Source organism: Orbicella franksi, chromosome 12 (genome assembly GCF_964199315.1).
Source record: "Orbicella franksi chromosome 12, jaOrbFran1.1, whole genome shotgun sequence".
In the NCBI taxonomy this organism is placed as follows: Eukaryota; Metazoa; Cnidaria; class Anthozoa; order Scleractinia; family Merulinidae; genus Orbicella; species Orbicella franksi.
Genome location: NC_138156.1, coordinates 22,461,069 through 22,476,815, shown reverse-complemented (window position 1 = coordinate 22,476,815; position 15,747 = coordinate 22,461,069). Strand labels below are relative to the sequence as shown.

General features: G+C 39.6%; 3 protein-coding genes across 3 annotated transcripts; all 3 read left to right on the top strand.

The window, feature by feature from the left end:
- The first annotated feature begins 818 nt into the window (after window positions 1–818).
- On the top strand, window positions 819–4,201 carry LOC145463458 (uncharacterized). Its single transcript, XM_081447212.1, has 2 exons — window positions 819–1,995; window positions 2,731–4,201. Exons 1-2 carry the CDS (start codon window positions 1,638–1,640, stop codon window positions 3,558–3,560), a joined length of 1,188 nt encoding a protein of 395 aa, XP_081303338.1. The 5' UTR covers window positions 819–1,637; the 3' UTR covers window positions 3,561–4,201.
- Window positions 4,202–5,168: 967 nt separating this feature from the next.
- On the top strand, window positions 5,169–6,463 carry LOC145462311 (adenosine receptor A2b-like). Its single transcript, XM_081445809.1, has one exon. The coding sequence runs from the start codon at window positions 5,354–5,356 to the stop codon at window positions 6,461–6,463; it is 1,110 nt and encodes a 369-aa protein (XP_081301935.1). The 5' UTR covers window positions 5,169–5,353.
- Window positions 6,464–9,864: 3,401 nt separating this feature from the next.
- On the top strand, window positions 9,865–14,596 carry LOC145462310 (uncharacterized). Its single transcript, XM_081445807.1, has 3 exons — window positions 9,865–10,186; window positions 10,873–11,034; window positions 12,523–14,596. The coding sequence occupies exons 1-3, from the start codon at window positions 9,865–9,867 to the stop codon at window positions 13,377–13,379; spliced, it is 1,341 nt and encodes a 446-aa protein (XP_081301933.1). The 3' UTR covers window positions 13,380–14,596.
- Window positions 14,597–15,747: the final 1,151 nt, after the last annotated feature.

Below are 15,747 nucleotides of genomic sequence, written 5' to 3'. Positions count from 1 at the left end.
AATCGTATGTTGAGAATCCTATCGTAAGCGTTATGGCCCAGCGGAAATTGGCAGTTAGTAAATTCACATGACTTATTTACTTCGAGTATCCAGCTATAGTTAACGCACGAAAACATTTTCTTCTCTTTTCCTCGGACGAAAGTTTATTAACTAGCCTCAAGTGAATGCTGAAACTTTCAGTTTTCGATGACGATAGTTAATTGGGTCACTTCATCTTCCTTTGTTTGAAGAACTGCAAATTAGGCGGTTAGCTGCCGACCAGAATTATCATGGTGTTCAGTTTTATTGAAGCAGGCAGGAAAGAGAAAGATAATCTGAATCAGGTGAGGACAACCAAAAGACAGAAGCAATGAATGAAAGCCTTTCAAGCCAAGGGATGTTACCGCTTGGATGCGGAATCTACTTTACACTGGAAAGACCACCGCCATCTTCTGCCACTGAACTCAAATCCCTTCTTATTTTTCTCGCAGTAATCAGCATCGTCACATTTCTTGTCAGCACCGCCTTATACGCAATGGAAGTCAAAACTATAAATCCTGAATGAGAGCCATCAAGTGTAACATACTATTCGTGTGAAGACATGATAGAAAAATATCAGATATCAAAAATATCTTTCTCCGCAGTTCAAATAATTATATGATATTTCATATGTTCACTTGTATACTACTCGCGTGTTTGGCCACCACCGATTTGATGGTGGGTGTGATTGTTCAACCCATGTTCATAATTATCGTACAAGGAAAGATCACGACTAGATCGTGTGCATTACAAAGTATCACATAATATTTCACGAATGTTCTATGTGATACCTCTCTTATCCACCTTGCCTTAATAATTGGGGAAAGATGTCTAGCCATGAAGCACACTTTCTCGTGCAATACCGCACTAGTCACGGAGGCTCGTTTGCTAACTTGTTCTGCACTGGCCTGGTTATCTTCCCTTATTCTGCACATTCCTCTTATTATTGACAGGAATTTATTTTTCATCATCAATAACACATTTGTACTCCTAACTCTCGCCATCATTGTTTTCTGCCAAATCACGGTCTACCGTGAAGTTCGACGACACGAAAAGCAACTTTCAACTCAGCAAGTTACGGGAGAGGCAAGGCAGAAATTTCTGAAAGACAAAAAGGCTTTTAAACTGACAGCTATCACTTGATCCGCGCTGGCCTGGTTATTTTCGCTTATTCAGCACATTCCTCTTTTTATGGACAGCAATTATTTTCTCTCACCAATAATGTATTTACTGGCCTGTGTATTGCCTTTATCATTTTCTGCCAAATCACGGTCTACCGTGAAGTTCGACGACACGAAAAGCAACTTTCAACTCTGCAAGTTACGGAAGAGGCAAGGCAGAAAATTCTGAAAGACAAAAAGAATTTTAAACTGACAGCTATCATCGCTTCGTTGCTTCTATAAAATCTTTATGCCATGAATTGGAGAGTTTTCCTCACTAAATTTAATAACAAGGCCAGCTTATTGTTCTGCATGAGTCGGGACCTGGGCCCCAAAGGGAACCGGCAGGAGTTCTCCCCAAGCTCCTCGCGGTTGGAATATGCATGGCGACGCAGGCTTATTGACCATGATTCAATTTAACAGAAAGAATTAATTTAAGTGTGTGATTCAGTTACAGACATGGCCACCGTACACATTGATCTCGCGTTCACACTTACAGTCATCTCGTTACTATCAACACCTACTTCATGTAAGCTTGTGGAGTCCATAGTGTCTGCACGGGAGAACTACCTTTTAAAAGGTCACTTAATGCAGCGTCTTCAAACTGCCAACTCCCTTTCGTGTGCACACCGTTGCTTGAGGAAAGAACGATGCCGTTCATTTAATTTTAAACTCTTATCCAAGAACCAAGGACTCTGTGAACTTTCAAGTAAGGCCGCTGGATACTTTGATGACGGTCTCACAGAGGGAGCAGGATGGTTGTACGGGCAGACAGCTCCTATCCAAAAGAAGTTTTTCTCAGAAAGCGTTGTTCCTGGTATGTGTTAGTTTATAAGGATATTCTCTCGACACTGAAATTCAAAATGCCTCTAGTATTGCTGTGTTCACTTCTAAACTTAAGTCAACTTTCTTTTTATAAGTATATTCTCTTCTCTTATTCTCATTTACTTTTCGGTGGTCGTGTGTACTTTTTTCCGCTTGTTTTTACTTCCCTTGCTTTTGAGCATTTGCGCATTTAGCCTTGCTTAACTACTTTTTATCCTAAATTATCAAGATTTTGTGTACTGATGACAGCATTTTTATTATTTGTTAAATCTTAGGTATCTTTAAGGTATTCCTTTACATTAGCCATATTGGTTTCCCTGGGCTTCCTTGCCTTATTCATTTATACTTTTGTAAATATTTTCATAAATTGCAAAATAAATAAATAAATAAATAAATAAATAAATAAATAAAGCAAAGAAACGAACAAAATTTTAATCACCTCTTAGAAATAGTCGTGGAGACCGATTGTCGATATGGTCAAATCATTGTAGAACTCGAAGATTTTCTAATTGTCGCACGAGTGCTACCGAGTGTACACTACACCACGTAAATCATTACGTCACTTACATCAAACCGGATAATTGATTTTTTTAACTCATCAGCAGATATCAGGCTACCTGCAGTATTTAGATATTCTTTTATTAGTAACAAACTTCCGTGTACCTGATATGTTGAGAATTCATTTTTTGATTTCAAGTAGCTAATATTAAGCTTTTTTTCGTCTCAGACGTACTGGTGACCTTTACTTCCCTCGGTGCCAAGGGCCATGAAGGTCCAACCAATACATCCGGCTACCAAGGTACTCCATTGGAGGGTAAAGTCCAACTAGAGGACGGTATCCAAATATGGAGAGTCCCAGCTACAGGAAAGTATAGTGTGGAGGCCTGGGGCGCGTCAGGCGCGTCGAGCAGCGGACTGGGTCGGCTGCTTGGAGGGAAAGGCGCGAGAATTAAAGGGTTCTTCAAACTAAGCGCAGGAGAAAAGTTGAAAATTCTCGTAGCACAGGAAGGAATACTTGGAAATTCCGTCGTTGCTATTCCTGGGGGTGGGGGTGGAGGTACATTCGTCGTCAAAGAAGGCAACAAACCACTTGTTATCGCTGGGGGTGGAGGTGGGGGAGCAGCATTCGAATCTGCATATGTTTCTTTTAACGGAGATCACGGCCAAAAGACGGAAAATGGAACTCGTCACGGAGGGTACAATGGATCCGGAGGCAATTTGTGTCCAGTAAAGAAGGACAATATTCAGGGCTCGGGGGGAGGGGGTCTTGAAGGAGACGGGGAATCCTCCGTCACTAGTGAAGGGGGGAAGAGTTTCATCAATGGCGCTAAGGGAGGGGTAGGCCAAACCGGGTCGAACGGCGGCTTTGGCGGCGGAGGGGCCGCCACCACATACCCCGGGGGAGGAGGGGGATTCTCCGGTGGGGGAGTAGAAGCAAAAGAACATAAGGGAACTGTCGCCGGGGGTGGAGGTTCGTTTAACGGTGGCACTAGACAAGAAAATTGTGAAGGAGTAAGACGAGGAGATGGTAAAGTGATAATCACGCTGATCAAATAAAACTAACTTCGTACTAACTCTTGTTTTCTGTTTGATAGAAAGCTTAGTTCTCACGTAACATAAATCGTAATAATCTTAGCTGTAGATAATGCTGTCGCAAAAAGGTGCAACATACAGTCTGTTTGTATTTATTGTTTTTACCGCTTTGTCTTATAGAGCCAGTTACTAATTAGTGTGGAACACAGTAGTAACCGCCATCAGAGGCCCGTTTCTCGAAAGCCCCGGAAACTTTTCGGGCCCGCAAAGCCATTTTTAGATAATCTGTACCCAAAAAACCGAGAGGTGTATACGCCTGAAACTTATGAAGAGAACCTTTGTTCATATTAAGAATATGTGAATAAAACAGCTCTGTAATCATAAGGTTTTAGACTTTGCAACGGCTTTCCGGGTACGAAAACATTTGGGAACCTTTGAGAAACGGGTCCCAGGTTCTTTACCGTATTTTTGACATTTGTGCATTTTGTGTACCCTTTTGCCTTTACCAAAATGAAGTGACTTGTTCTCTCAAAATCCCGTCAAACATGGCAAAAATTATGTTTGGTCAGAAGCTGTGTTCCACATGTGTCCAAAGACTTAAAAATACGTGAAATTGAATCTGTAATGTGAAAACTGGCCATATATGAAATATAAAGTAAACCAGAAATCACTAGATTTCGAAGAAGGATGTACAAAGTTTATTTTTCAACCAGGGTGAGATAAATTTTCTGAAAGGTTTGTTTTCTTTAACGCTTTCTATTAAGCAATTGGATTATGAGCTCGAGATTTCTATCGAGTCAGCTATCACGCATAGAAATCGAGAGCGAACAATCTCATTGTTTTAGGTTAAATCTACCAGTCATTCAAACCTTTATCTAAATCCCCTTCGCAGACCCTTCGAAAACGCCACGAAGCGACCGTCATTTTGTTAACAAGCGCACACTGCTACGCTATTCACTGTCTGTCACAGAATAGACAGTGAGTAGCGTAGCCAATGAGAGAACGGCATTCGTAATAGAACGCTAGTAGATTTATACTAAATTGGAATAGAAAAGGAAGCTTTCACATCGATCTCCTCGGGATTCTTATCCACACCCCGTTTTATTATTCCTGTGGAAAGTTTGTGCATTAGCTAGTATTCTCAAGTATGCAAGCAGCTTTTCTTTCTTTCTCCTTCGGCACCTGCCGTACTATGTTATCCTCGATCATCCGATTGACACTTCGCTCGGGATATCCTTCAGGTTTTAGCAGCTGTTAAAAGTGCAATAATTCAGTTCTACTGACAAAAGAACTATTTGAGATATTCAGATACCCAGATGCTTCAGATATTAAGATAACAGTTCAACACTGAAGGGAGTTCATTCAGCCCTTTTTAAAAAGCAGTTCTCTCTTCCACCATATGCAAACAAGTCCACGAACACTTGTGAAATTGTTCGCTGATTGCGGGCTTAAAACAAGTTTTGATTCTGCGTTCTCACTTCATTCGTTGCAAAAGCATCTTGATTAAAACTGGAATAATGGACGATTCATTACGATAGCGGCGTTCATAGAAAAAAGTTGCCTCACTTTAAAAAAAGCCTTCATAAGTATTATTTAATTTACTGTACGGTAGAGATAAAACTATGAAACAAAACAAAAATGCAAATACAGACAGTGACAAATTGAAACACGAAATCAAAAACGGGAAAATGCCAGGTGAAAAGTTTAAACTTGACAAGACAAGTAAATAATGAGAAGCCAGTTTCAACTGAGCAGGCAGGAGAGAGAGTCGCTCACGGAATTCAAAAGAACAGTGTATCAACTAAAAGGGAGAAGCAATGAATGAAAGCCTTCCAAGCCAAAGGATGTTACCGCCTGAATGCACAGTCTACATTACACTGGGAGGACCGCCGCCATCTTCTGTCTTTCTTATTTTTCTCGCAGTGATCAGCATCGTCACATTTCCTTTCACTGCTGCCTTAAACACGTTGGTTATAGTGGCTGTGAAAACAAAATCCCGAATGAGAGCCATCAAGTCTAACATACTACTCGCGTGTTTGGCCACCACCGATTTGATGGTGGGTGTGATTGTTCAACCCATGTTCATAGCGTCAGTGATAATTATCGTACAAGGAAAGATCACGACTAAATCGTGTGTATTTCAAAAGATCACACAACATTTCACGAGTGTTCTGCGAGATACGTCCCTTATCCACCTTGCCTTAATATCTGGGGAAAGATATCTACTCATGAAGCGCACTTTCTCGTACAATACCGCACTAGTCACGGAGGCTCGTTTGCTAACTTGTTCTGCGCTGGCCTGGTTATTTTCGCTTATTCAGCACATTCCTCTTATTATTGACAGGAATGTATTTTTTCTCATCACTAATGTATTTACTGGCCTGTATATTGTCTTTATCATTTTCTGCCAAATCACCGTCTACCGTGAAGTTCGACGACACGAAAAGCAACTTTCAACTCAGCAAGTTACGGAAGAGGCAAGGCAGAAATTTCTGAAAGACAAAAAGGCTTTTAAACTAACAGCTATCATGGTTTCATTGCTTTTCATCTGTTATATACCTGTGTGCGTCTTTAGAGTTATTCTTATAAACGTTCGCAGTATCATGTCGATACAAACAGCGTATGCATGTATCTATTCAGCCGTGTGGCTGGTAATACTAAACTCGTTTCTAAATCCAATTGTTTACTCGGTAAGAATGAGACAGTTTCGCGTAGCGTTTGTTGAGTTAACTTGTAGAACTACAAACATTGCTGAAGCGGAAGAAATTGAGATGCGAATGCGAGTGTTCGGATCAAACAACGCTGTAGGACAAGCTCGACAAAGACAAGAAAGAGCTCAGCAAAACACGGAGCAAGGAAATGTGAACAATTGCAATAATGATAACACTGAAATGCTGGCTCAACACAAAATATTATCGAACAACTGAACCGCAACGTGATAATAAAACCTGTATAGCGTTTTAGCGGATTTAATAAGTAAGTATTTCAGTAGAGTTGTAGAACATTTAACATCTTTACAGAAGCAATTGCCGTTGTAGGCATGTTTCACTGGAGATTCACTTATTGTCTTTGGGAAAAAGAAAAACTTAGATCTGCTTTTGTTTGCCCGAACGTTTTGAAGAACTCGGAAAGAATTCGAAGGGAAACTTGTAAAAGCTGTGGAAACATTCCCTGCAATTTGTGTTAGCACACCATTTTTTATTCTCCGAACTGCTCAGTTCCGCTCGTGTTTCTATGACCGGACATAAATACATAAAATCTTCCGTATTTGGTAAACGATCACAGCTTGTTTCTAAATTTCAATAGTTTAATGATGAGAAAAAAGGTGAATAGGGCAATTTTGATATACTAAAATTCTAACTTGAGCAGATTAATTATTTGCCGAGGCCGAAGGCTGTAGGAAATAATTGATCTGCGAGGCACTGACAAATCGCGATATTTTGCGATAACAATATTTTGTGACTTCAATAACTGTGTTATCATTCCATCACGAAGTTTGTTTCCGCCATATTTAAATCACTCTCTGACAACTCAGTGAAGCGATCTGCCATTTTTTTTTCAGACAAGAGTGTGGTTACAATTACGCATGAGCAGAATATCATATGCAGCAAAACACATTTAGACGCCATTACGCATGAGCAGACTATTATTTGTAGGCAGTTATATGCAGGTCACGTGGTTGGTTCTCGGCCACAGAAAAGAAAGAAAAAAGTACATCGAATGATAAAATAAATTATTTATTCATCTCTCAACCTCGATTTGATTTATAAGTGTTTTATTCCCCCAAGCCTCGGTGCCAAGGTAGCATTTTATGGTATTTTCTAAAATTTTGGAGTGAGAGAAGATTGCAATCCGCGGGCGGTCGGAGCCCGAAGGAGCTGTGGCTTCCCATGACTCCCTTTACGTCCTGACCACTCTCCAATCCAATCGTCCCTCGCCAAAACACTGTCTGGGTACGAGTCATATTCTATATGACGTAAACGTTGCATCTAAGTACTATTGTAAAGTGTAAATAGAGTGAAACGCGTCCATGTACTTGTTTTAGTGAATATGCTTTACTGAACATGGCGAGCGAGTGCTTTACAAATCTTTAGTAAGTAATATTTATTTGAACACGAGACATCAGTGAGCCGAAAGCGAAGGCTCGTTACAAAAATGTACGTGTATCTATTATACTAATAAATATATACATTCCTAAGATATATACAAAGAAACTGCTACAAAAAATAACTATCTAAGCTTTTTACAACTAAATAACCAACTAGTACAGAGATTGCAGCAACACTCAACCTGGCCAAGCTTAAGTTTTTTGAGCTTGCAATTGCAACGAAATTCTTGAGATCGGGTGCCTCCCTGACACGAGAATGTAGATTGTCCCAGAGTCGGTATGCAATATAAGAAAAAGATTTGTGCCTGAATTTAGTATTTGGGGCTGGTTGATTCAGTCTGCTATCATTTCCACGAAGATTGTTGGCACAGTTTTTCAAACTGAACGTGTTACTTATATAATTAGGATAACCTTTGAACATTGGTACGAGAGCTTGGACTAAGCGCCTACGCTTAATGGTATCTAAGTTTTACTGCGACAAGATCTTCTCGTAGCTAAATAACGGACTCAGGTAAATTAAAAATAGTTCTGGGTGCATTCTATCTTTTCTAACAGGGCCTGACTAATTCCAGTTAGGAGAGGACTGCAATAGTCAAAATGGGAGAGAACATACGCTTTATGAAGTTTAAGCGCAGTACTGTCATTGTCAATAAAATGCCTAATTCTGCGTAGGGCGGCTATCTTTGCAAAGATTTCACTAAGAACATAATGAATGTGTGGGGAGAAAGTAAGCTTGTAATCAATCGTAACTCCCAGCAACTTAACGGAGCAACTTATTTTCGTGCCGTAAGGAAAGGGCGGTTTTTACGCTCTTGCTACGTAATTTCAAAATCCCGAAAGAACAGATTTAAAAGAAAAAAATAAATAGTCGACGACGCTATAAAGGAGCTACGTCACGGTTTGCGCACATTGAAAAGTTAAGCCTCGAGTTTTCAAATTCGTCGTTTGTAATCCGTGTTAATCGTCTCCATCCTTAGCCATCCTTGTTCCTTTATGGTTTATCATAATCTCTTTGGTGTTTTTCTATCTCATTAAACTGTTATTTTAAGGTTTCCTACCATTTAAAGGTAATTTTGTATGTGGCCAAAATAACTCAAAATACTGTGACTGAGCTCCTTTAACATTTAACATAAATGATTCGCTCGCAGCTTCATCTCTAAGGTTAGGCTTACCGTCCACACTAATCCGTCACGAAAACAGAGCTTTTCGAAAACGCTCTTCAAACAGGAGGAATTTGAAAACGCTGGCTTTGCGCTTTAGGTCGTTTTCGTGTGGACGGAAAACAGTTTGAAAACGGAGCTTTTCGAAAACGATGGCGTCACGATAATTCCGTGTGATTTCCCTGACCGAGTTATCCTCAAACACAAATCCAAAATGACCGGTGATTGCTGCGTTTTTGAATTCCTCCGGTATAGTGAGGATGGAAAACATTTGATGCGTTTTCAGAGTGAAACCTCGGCTTTTAAATACCTCCGGCCTAGTGTGGACCGTGCCTAACTCTGAATCATCTTACTCGTCTTCAGCGGGTAAATACCGCCACTAGGTTTCGGACGTAATATATATGCACTTATCAAATGAAGAAAAACTATGAATACTAATACTAAATAACAACGGCGTGAAATTGATCATGAGTAAAAACAAAACGGAAAAATGTAGAATAGTAACTATTGTATCGCCGGCTAAAAAAGAGCAAATGACTGGAAGTACTTTTATCGGAGTGATTCATTGTAAAAGAAAGTCGGTCGTGGCGAGTTTTTCAGAAGCCATACATTTATTTGCTGTCCGCAAATACCAACAGAAAACAAACTCATCCTGAACACACATCTGAAATTACTCTTTGTAATCACGAGCGCATAGAAATTGTTATTTGACGATTCTTTTCATTATAAATCATTTAAACCCTTTACAAATTTTGACAAGATTTAATAAAGTAACGTCTACATATTGTAGGTTGCTAAGCAAACGACATCTTATATGTATCTTCTTTACTCAAGCCAAAATAAAAAATTCAAATTAATTCCGCTAAACAATAAAATTAAAGTAATTAACTAGTCATTTGACAATCAAACCGGATCAATTTTCGGGTGAAAAATATATAAGTTTCAAAAAAGGAAAACATCACTTCAGAACTGCGTTGAGTCATTGCGAAAGGTTTAATCGAAAAATTAAAAATTTTATTCCAGTTTTCATTTTATTTTTATAAAGTGAATAGGAGGTGCTATGTCCATTTTCGTCTCTGGAGCAATTTTGATCGTACTTCTGCACACTGGAAGCAGCGAGTTCATCCAACGATCAGCTCTTTTTGACACCAAGGAAAATCTCAAGGTAGAGATTGGTGCTATGATCAAACGACAAACGACCCGTAGTTTGGCATCATGTACGCAAGAGTGCTTATCGGAGCCGCTGTGTACGTCTTTTAACCACGATGGCAAAGCAAGTCAAGGAGTGTGTGAACTGTATGGAGAGGGGATTGAAATGCAACTGACCCAAGAGCCGGGCTGGCTTTGTGGGCATCTCCTCGAACGAAAGAAAATCGTCAAACGTAAGTCAATAAAGTGAAGTTCATACGTTCACCCCCAATTTCGAGATGCTAAAGGTAAATTCTCCTAACTGGTTGTCACTTATTTCTTTTATGTAAGTTTTGAGAATCTAGTAGTACACCAAGTCGTCAAACAAGTAAGCATCTATGCTCTTAGTAAGCCATTTTCGTATTGTTGTTATCTGTCTGCTTGAATGGGTTGATAAGGTAATTTTGCCTCCATTAGAGAAATAGGACGACCATTTTCACGTCACATTAATATAAAATAATACACGGTGCAAGGAAAGAAGAAATTGTTCTTCGCACGTTTAACTCGATATCTCATGATTGAATGAGAATTTTCATATCTCCAAGAAGCCGTGTGTACTGGGCAAAAAGATTTCGGTGATTTTCGAAGATTTCCGAGAATTTTTAAAAGATTTTTGAAAATTGCCCGAAGTTTGTCCGAGGGTTGAACGTTTTCGATATTTTTTCGATAAATATTCCAGAAAATTACCGAAGGTTTTCTGAGGGTGCCGTCGATTTTCGAACAAGATCCTAAGTTGTTTCTCTTATATACCAATAATCGTGACGTCATGGTTATCGAAACATTTACGCGCAAATGTGGCATTTATGATTTTTCCTATTGGCTAAAATCCTTACAAAAAACTACACTTTATACAATAAAATGTTTCGTGTTTCATCACCAGCTCCTGCTGAATGCAAAACCTGGCCAACTAAAGATGGCGGATGTTGTGTCTTTCCATTCCTTTACCAAGGACGACTTCGCGACTCGTGTATTTTTGATGGTCAGCTATGGTGCTCCATTACTGGAAACTATGATATTGACAAGATGGGCGGTTTTTGTGCAGGTGAGATATGCTTTAGGGTAATATTGTGAGGGGGGGGGGGGGGGGGGCTGCGTAACAGTCGTAAAGTTCTGTGTCACGCTGCTGTACGTACGTAATCTAAGTCGTACCATAACCTTCATTACTGTTAGTCAGTGTTAATAGGAAGGAGGTTCTCGCTCTCATGCTCTAACTGTTATTCACGGGACAGCACTACCGTTGGCGATATCGATTTGGTTTGTGTGCGCAACTGTTCTTTATGTCAAGTAGTTTATCAATACATTCTTTTTTGAATTAATTATCTTAATTTGCATAACAATTCAAAAGACACTACAACATTACAAAAAATAGTTACAAAATAAAAAACAAAAGAAACAGATGATGCTGGTTACAATCTAAATTGCAAACTATTGCAATTTGCTATGATAGAAGTAATGATAATGATAATGACAATAATAATGATAATGATTATGATAATAATCATATAAAGAAAGAATTACCTGAGGAAATGCGCTTGACTAAAATCATTCATTTTCTGCTGAAATTGATTTTTTAGTTTTAACTACTATTTGTTGAAGGGTATCCAATTTGTTCTTTAATAAAGGAAGGCATCAAAAGGTACATCATCAGAGTCTGATCAAAACAAGTTACTGGCTCACTGGATTACCGATAAAGGAATAATTTAAAGTGCCTATATATGAAGTAAAAAATAATTGCTGCTTATTTGAAAGGTTTTCAAAGGAAAGGACAATGGCGTTTTCCTTTTTGAAGTATCTTTTTTCGTTTTACACGATTTTGAATTATGCAAATGAGAAAAGTGATGACGTCATAGGTGGTTCCACTAAAACAGCACAACACTCAATTGAGAATAACTCTAGAAATATCAAAGCAGTGGTCTTCAAACTTGGCACCAGAAATGTACATCACAAAAGAAACATAATGACACCCGTCGTGTCGTTGCCATGACAACAGTTATGCCACTGGTTCTGTTTTAATTAAGACTAAAATTCCCAGATTTTATCTTGAACAAGGATCATCCACTCCCAACAATCTAATGGGGAGAGTTAAGTCAGTATGGGAACCACGTGTGTTCCGAGTAAGACCCTCTGTCCCACTTTAAAAGGTTGCAAATGAGAATATTTGGTTTTTCACGGAAGACTGGAGCCAAGAGTGTTGCCATGGCAACAGCATAATAGGTGTCATTCTGTTTATTTTGTGATGTACAATGTACAATGTACATTTTGCTGCTTTAATATTTCCAGAGTTATTCTCAATTGAGTGTTGTGCTGTTTTAGTGGAGCTACCTTTGACGTCTTTACTTTCCTCATTTGCATAATACAAAAAAGTGAATATCTGTAAAACGAAAAAAGATATTCCAAAAAGGAAAACGCCATTCTTCTTTACCTTGAAAACGTTTGAAATAAGCAGCAATTATCTTTTACTTCATAGGCACTTTAAGCATTATATTAAGATTAAACATTTCTTAACTCATGATTTGCTATTCATTCCCAGATTTCAACTTCACATTTACAACTCTTGGTGGCCAGGGTCCAACAGGGCCGACAGACACGTCCGGGTACCAAGGAACCACTCTACAGGGAAAGGTTACTTTGGACACCGGAATCCAAATATGGCAAGTACCTCTGAACGGATCTTACGTCTTAGAGGCCTGGGGAGCATCGGGCGCTCAAGGCCTAGGAAAAAATGGAGATGCAGTAGTTATAAGACCGGGCGGCAAGGGCGCTTACATGAAGGGAACTTTCAACCTTACTCGCGGAACATTGTTAAAGATACTCGTGGGACAGGAAGGTAGCCAGGGGACAGTTGGCGTGCCGCCGTTACCTGGGGGAGGTGGAGGGGGGACATTTATCACCTTTTCATCGAACGATGCTTTGATTGTTGCTGGGGGAGGGGGTGGAGGCGGTGCACAGCCAGGAAATAACCATGATGGGGATCCGGGACAGACCGTCGAAAAGGGATCTCAGTCCGGCGGGTCTAATGGGAACGGGGGAACGATTCTCAGGAAAGGTTCACCCTCAGACTCATTTGAAGGCGGAGCGGGAGGTGGCTTAATCGGGGACGGTGAATCTGCTGAACTTGCAAAGGGGGGAAAAAGTTTTGTAAACGGAGGGGAAGGGGGAGATTCGATGAACGGAGGGAAGGGTGGATATGGGGGAGGTGGCGGAGGAGTTCAGTTTCCTGGTGCCGGGGGTGGGTATTCTGGAGGGGGCGTTATGGAAAATAACGGCAAAACCATTGCCGGAGGGGGAGGCTCTTTCAACAATGGGGGGAACCCCGTCAAGAAGGAGGGAGTGAAAGAAGGCGATGGAAAAGTGATTATCACACTTGAAGATCCCGAGCTGCAGTAAAATCAAGTTATCATTTACTTAGTAAACATTCTACACCGTTTCTTTTTAGCATATAATCCTTTGGTTGTCTACTGGCAAACTCGCAAGCTGATTGGCTAGGAAGGTGCCTCTAACGATAATAAGTATAAATCTACTAGCGGTCTATCACGAATATTAATTCCGGTCTCCTGATTGGCTCCGCTTCTCACTATCTATTCTATTGTAGATAGTGAGTAGCCTGGCTGTGTGCGGTTGTTTAGCAAAATGGCAGCCGTGTCTGTGAAGTGTCTGTGAAGAGGATTTAGATAAGGTTTTGAATGATTAGTAGATTTATACTAAAACAAACCGATTATTCACTCTCGATTTCTATGGGTGCTAGAAATCTCGAGCTCATAGTCTAATTGTTAAGGGGGAATTCTACCTAAACTTCTGTAAAAATGGGAAATTTTTGTTGTAACCTGAATTTGAATCTTACGGTATTGAACTTTTATTTCGAGAAGCATTTCTCCCTGTAAGTTCAAAGCTCGTTTTCTCAAAACGAGTTATTTTTGCCTTTGAGAAAAGATATCTCAAGACGGATTTAAGCTTTTGACCTCAAATTTTCAAGATTGCTAGTTTTCACTGGATTAATTGATATGAATGAGTGAATTTGCCGTAGAATTTTTAGGATAGAAGTTATCAAAATAAATGTTTCACAATTTAGATTACACAACTTTAGATAGTGGTCAGAGCTCCGCATTTTCAAATCTTGCAAACTCCCTCATTCATGTCAGCGTCATCAACTGGTAATTTGTTTACTTTACAACACAAGTGGAAGACACTTATTTCTTTAAATTGCACATAAAATCTTTTCTTAAAAGCATAGGATCATGCGCAGCATGTGATACTTTGAGAACCCGGTGTCAAGTTACAATAATTGACACAGCATTGAAATATACATTTTTGCAATTTGAAAGCAACTAGCTTTTCAGTGATATGTAGTTTGTTAGGGTTTTGATGAAAATCAGGGTTGTGACAACTATGCAAAAAGGGGCACATTTTTAGGTAGAGCCACGCCTTAAATAAAAGAACCCTTGAAATAAGCGCGCAGTTTTTCATGCATCATTACCGATGAGTATCAATTGAAACAAAACTGTCAATGAATCAGTTTTTAATCGATATTCTCTTTTAAAAGATTAGCCACTGAGTTATGCTGAAACACTTTGACTGTTTTCTCTCGGTTTCTATCGACGTAGATGGTAAGTTCCGCTTCACCCCTCGTCAACCGTGAGCCGAATGAAACCCACGCAGTCCAAAATGTTAGAATTTAATATTTAATATTAATTATTTAATATTTAATATTTAATATTTATTTTAAAAAGACGCAATACTTAACATTAGTTTCGAGCTTTCGATACTTATTCTGGACTTCATCAGGCTTAATGTTTTCGCGCTTTTTGCTTGTAATCTTATGAAGCAACCGGAAAGAGTAAGGAGATAGTTATACATATAGTTTGCCAACATGTGATTCTCATATAGTGATTAAAAGGCATTGTGGTCTGTTGGTTTCTAGTATACCGTTTCCTTGTCTAAATCTGGGGTCGTGTCACATCTTTCAGTTTGTCGAAGTTCCAGGAAAGCTTCCAATTTTTTTGTCCAATCAGAAATAACACGAGCATTCACGAAGTTACCACGTCAAATTTGACAAAGCGTTGCTTATGAAACCTGACACATTTACTAAATTTGGCATGATGAATCCAGTGGTGAAGTTTATTTTTTTTGTTTGAATGGAAAAATCGGAAAAGCGTGAAAGCGGTAAAAAAAAGTCCATTACACAATAAACATAATATACGCCTGAGGCCTAGTCCACACTCCCGGAGGGGGTACTCCCATATACCATAAATCCTCGAATTAGCGCCCGGGCCGCTTATTTCAAATTTAGGAGAAGATGGGGGCGCTTATTCGAGGGGGAGAGGTGGGGGGGGGGGGAGGGGGGCTTATTTAATTTTTCCCAAATCGTGGCCTGACATGATCATTTTTTTAATACATCATCTGCGCGTAAACAGCAACATAAGTTGTTTATTGACATAAAAAGCTGATCCTTAAGTTTAAATCGCGGCACCCTTTGCACTTAACGTGTTCAACGTGTTCACTCAACGTGTTCACAAACTGAAACAATGTACAAATCTCATACTACATGACGAAAACTATACATCCTTTGTTTTCTCATTACTCGTCCACAAAATGGGGGGGGGGGAGGAGAGGGCGCTTATTTTAAATTTCGGCCGATAGGAGAAGCGCTTATTCGAGGGGGGGGGGCGCTAATTCGAGGATTTAGGGTAAAAATGACAGGGCTGCTCCTGGTACCTTTTAGGGGTTAAAAACGCGGTTTTGGCAACTTTTAGGGTGT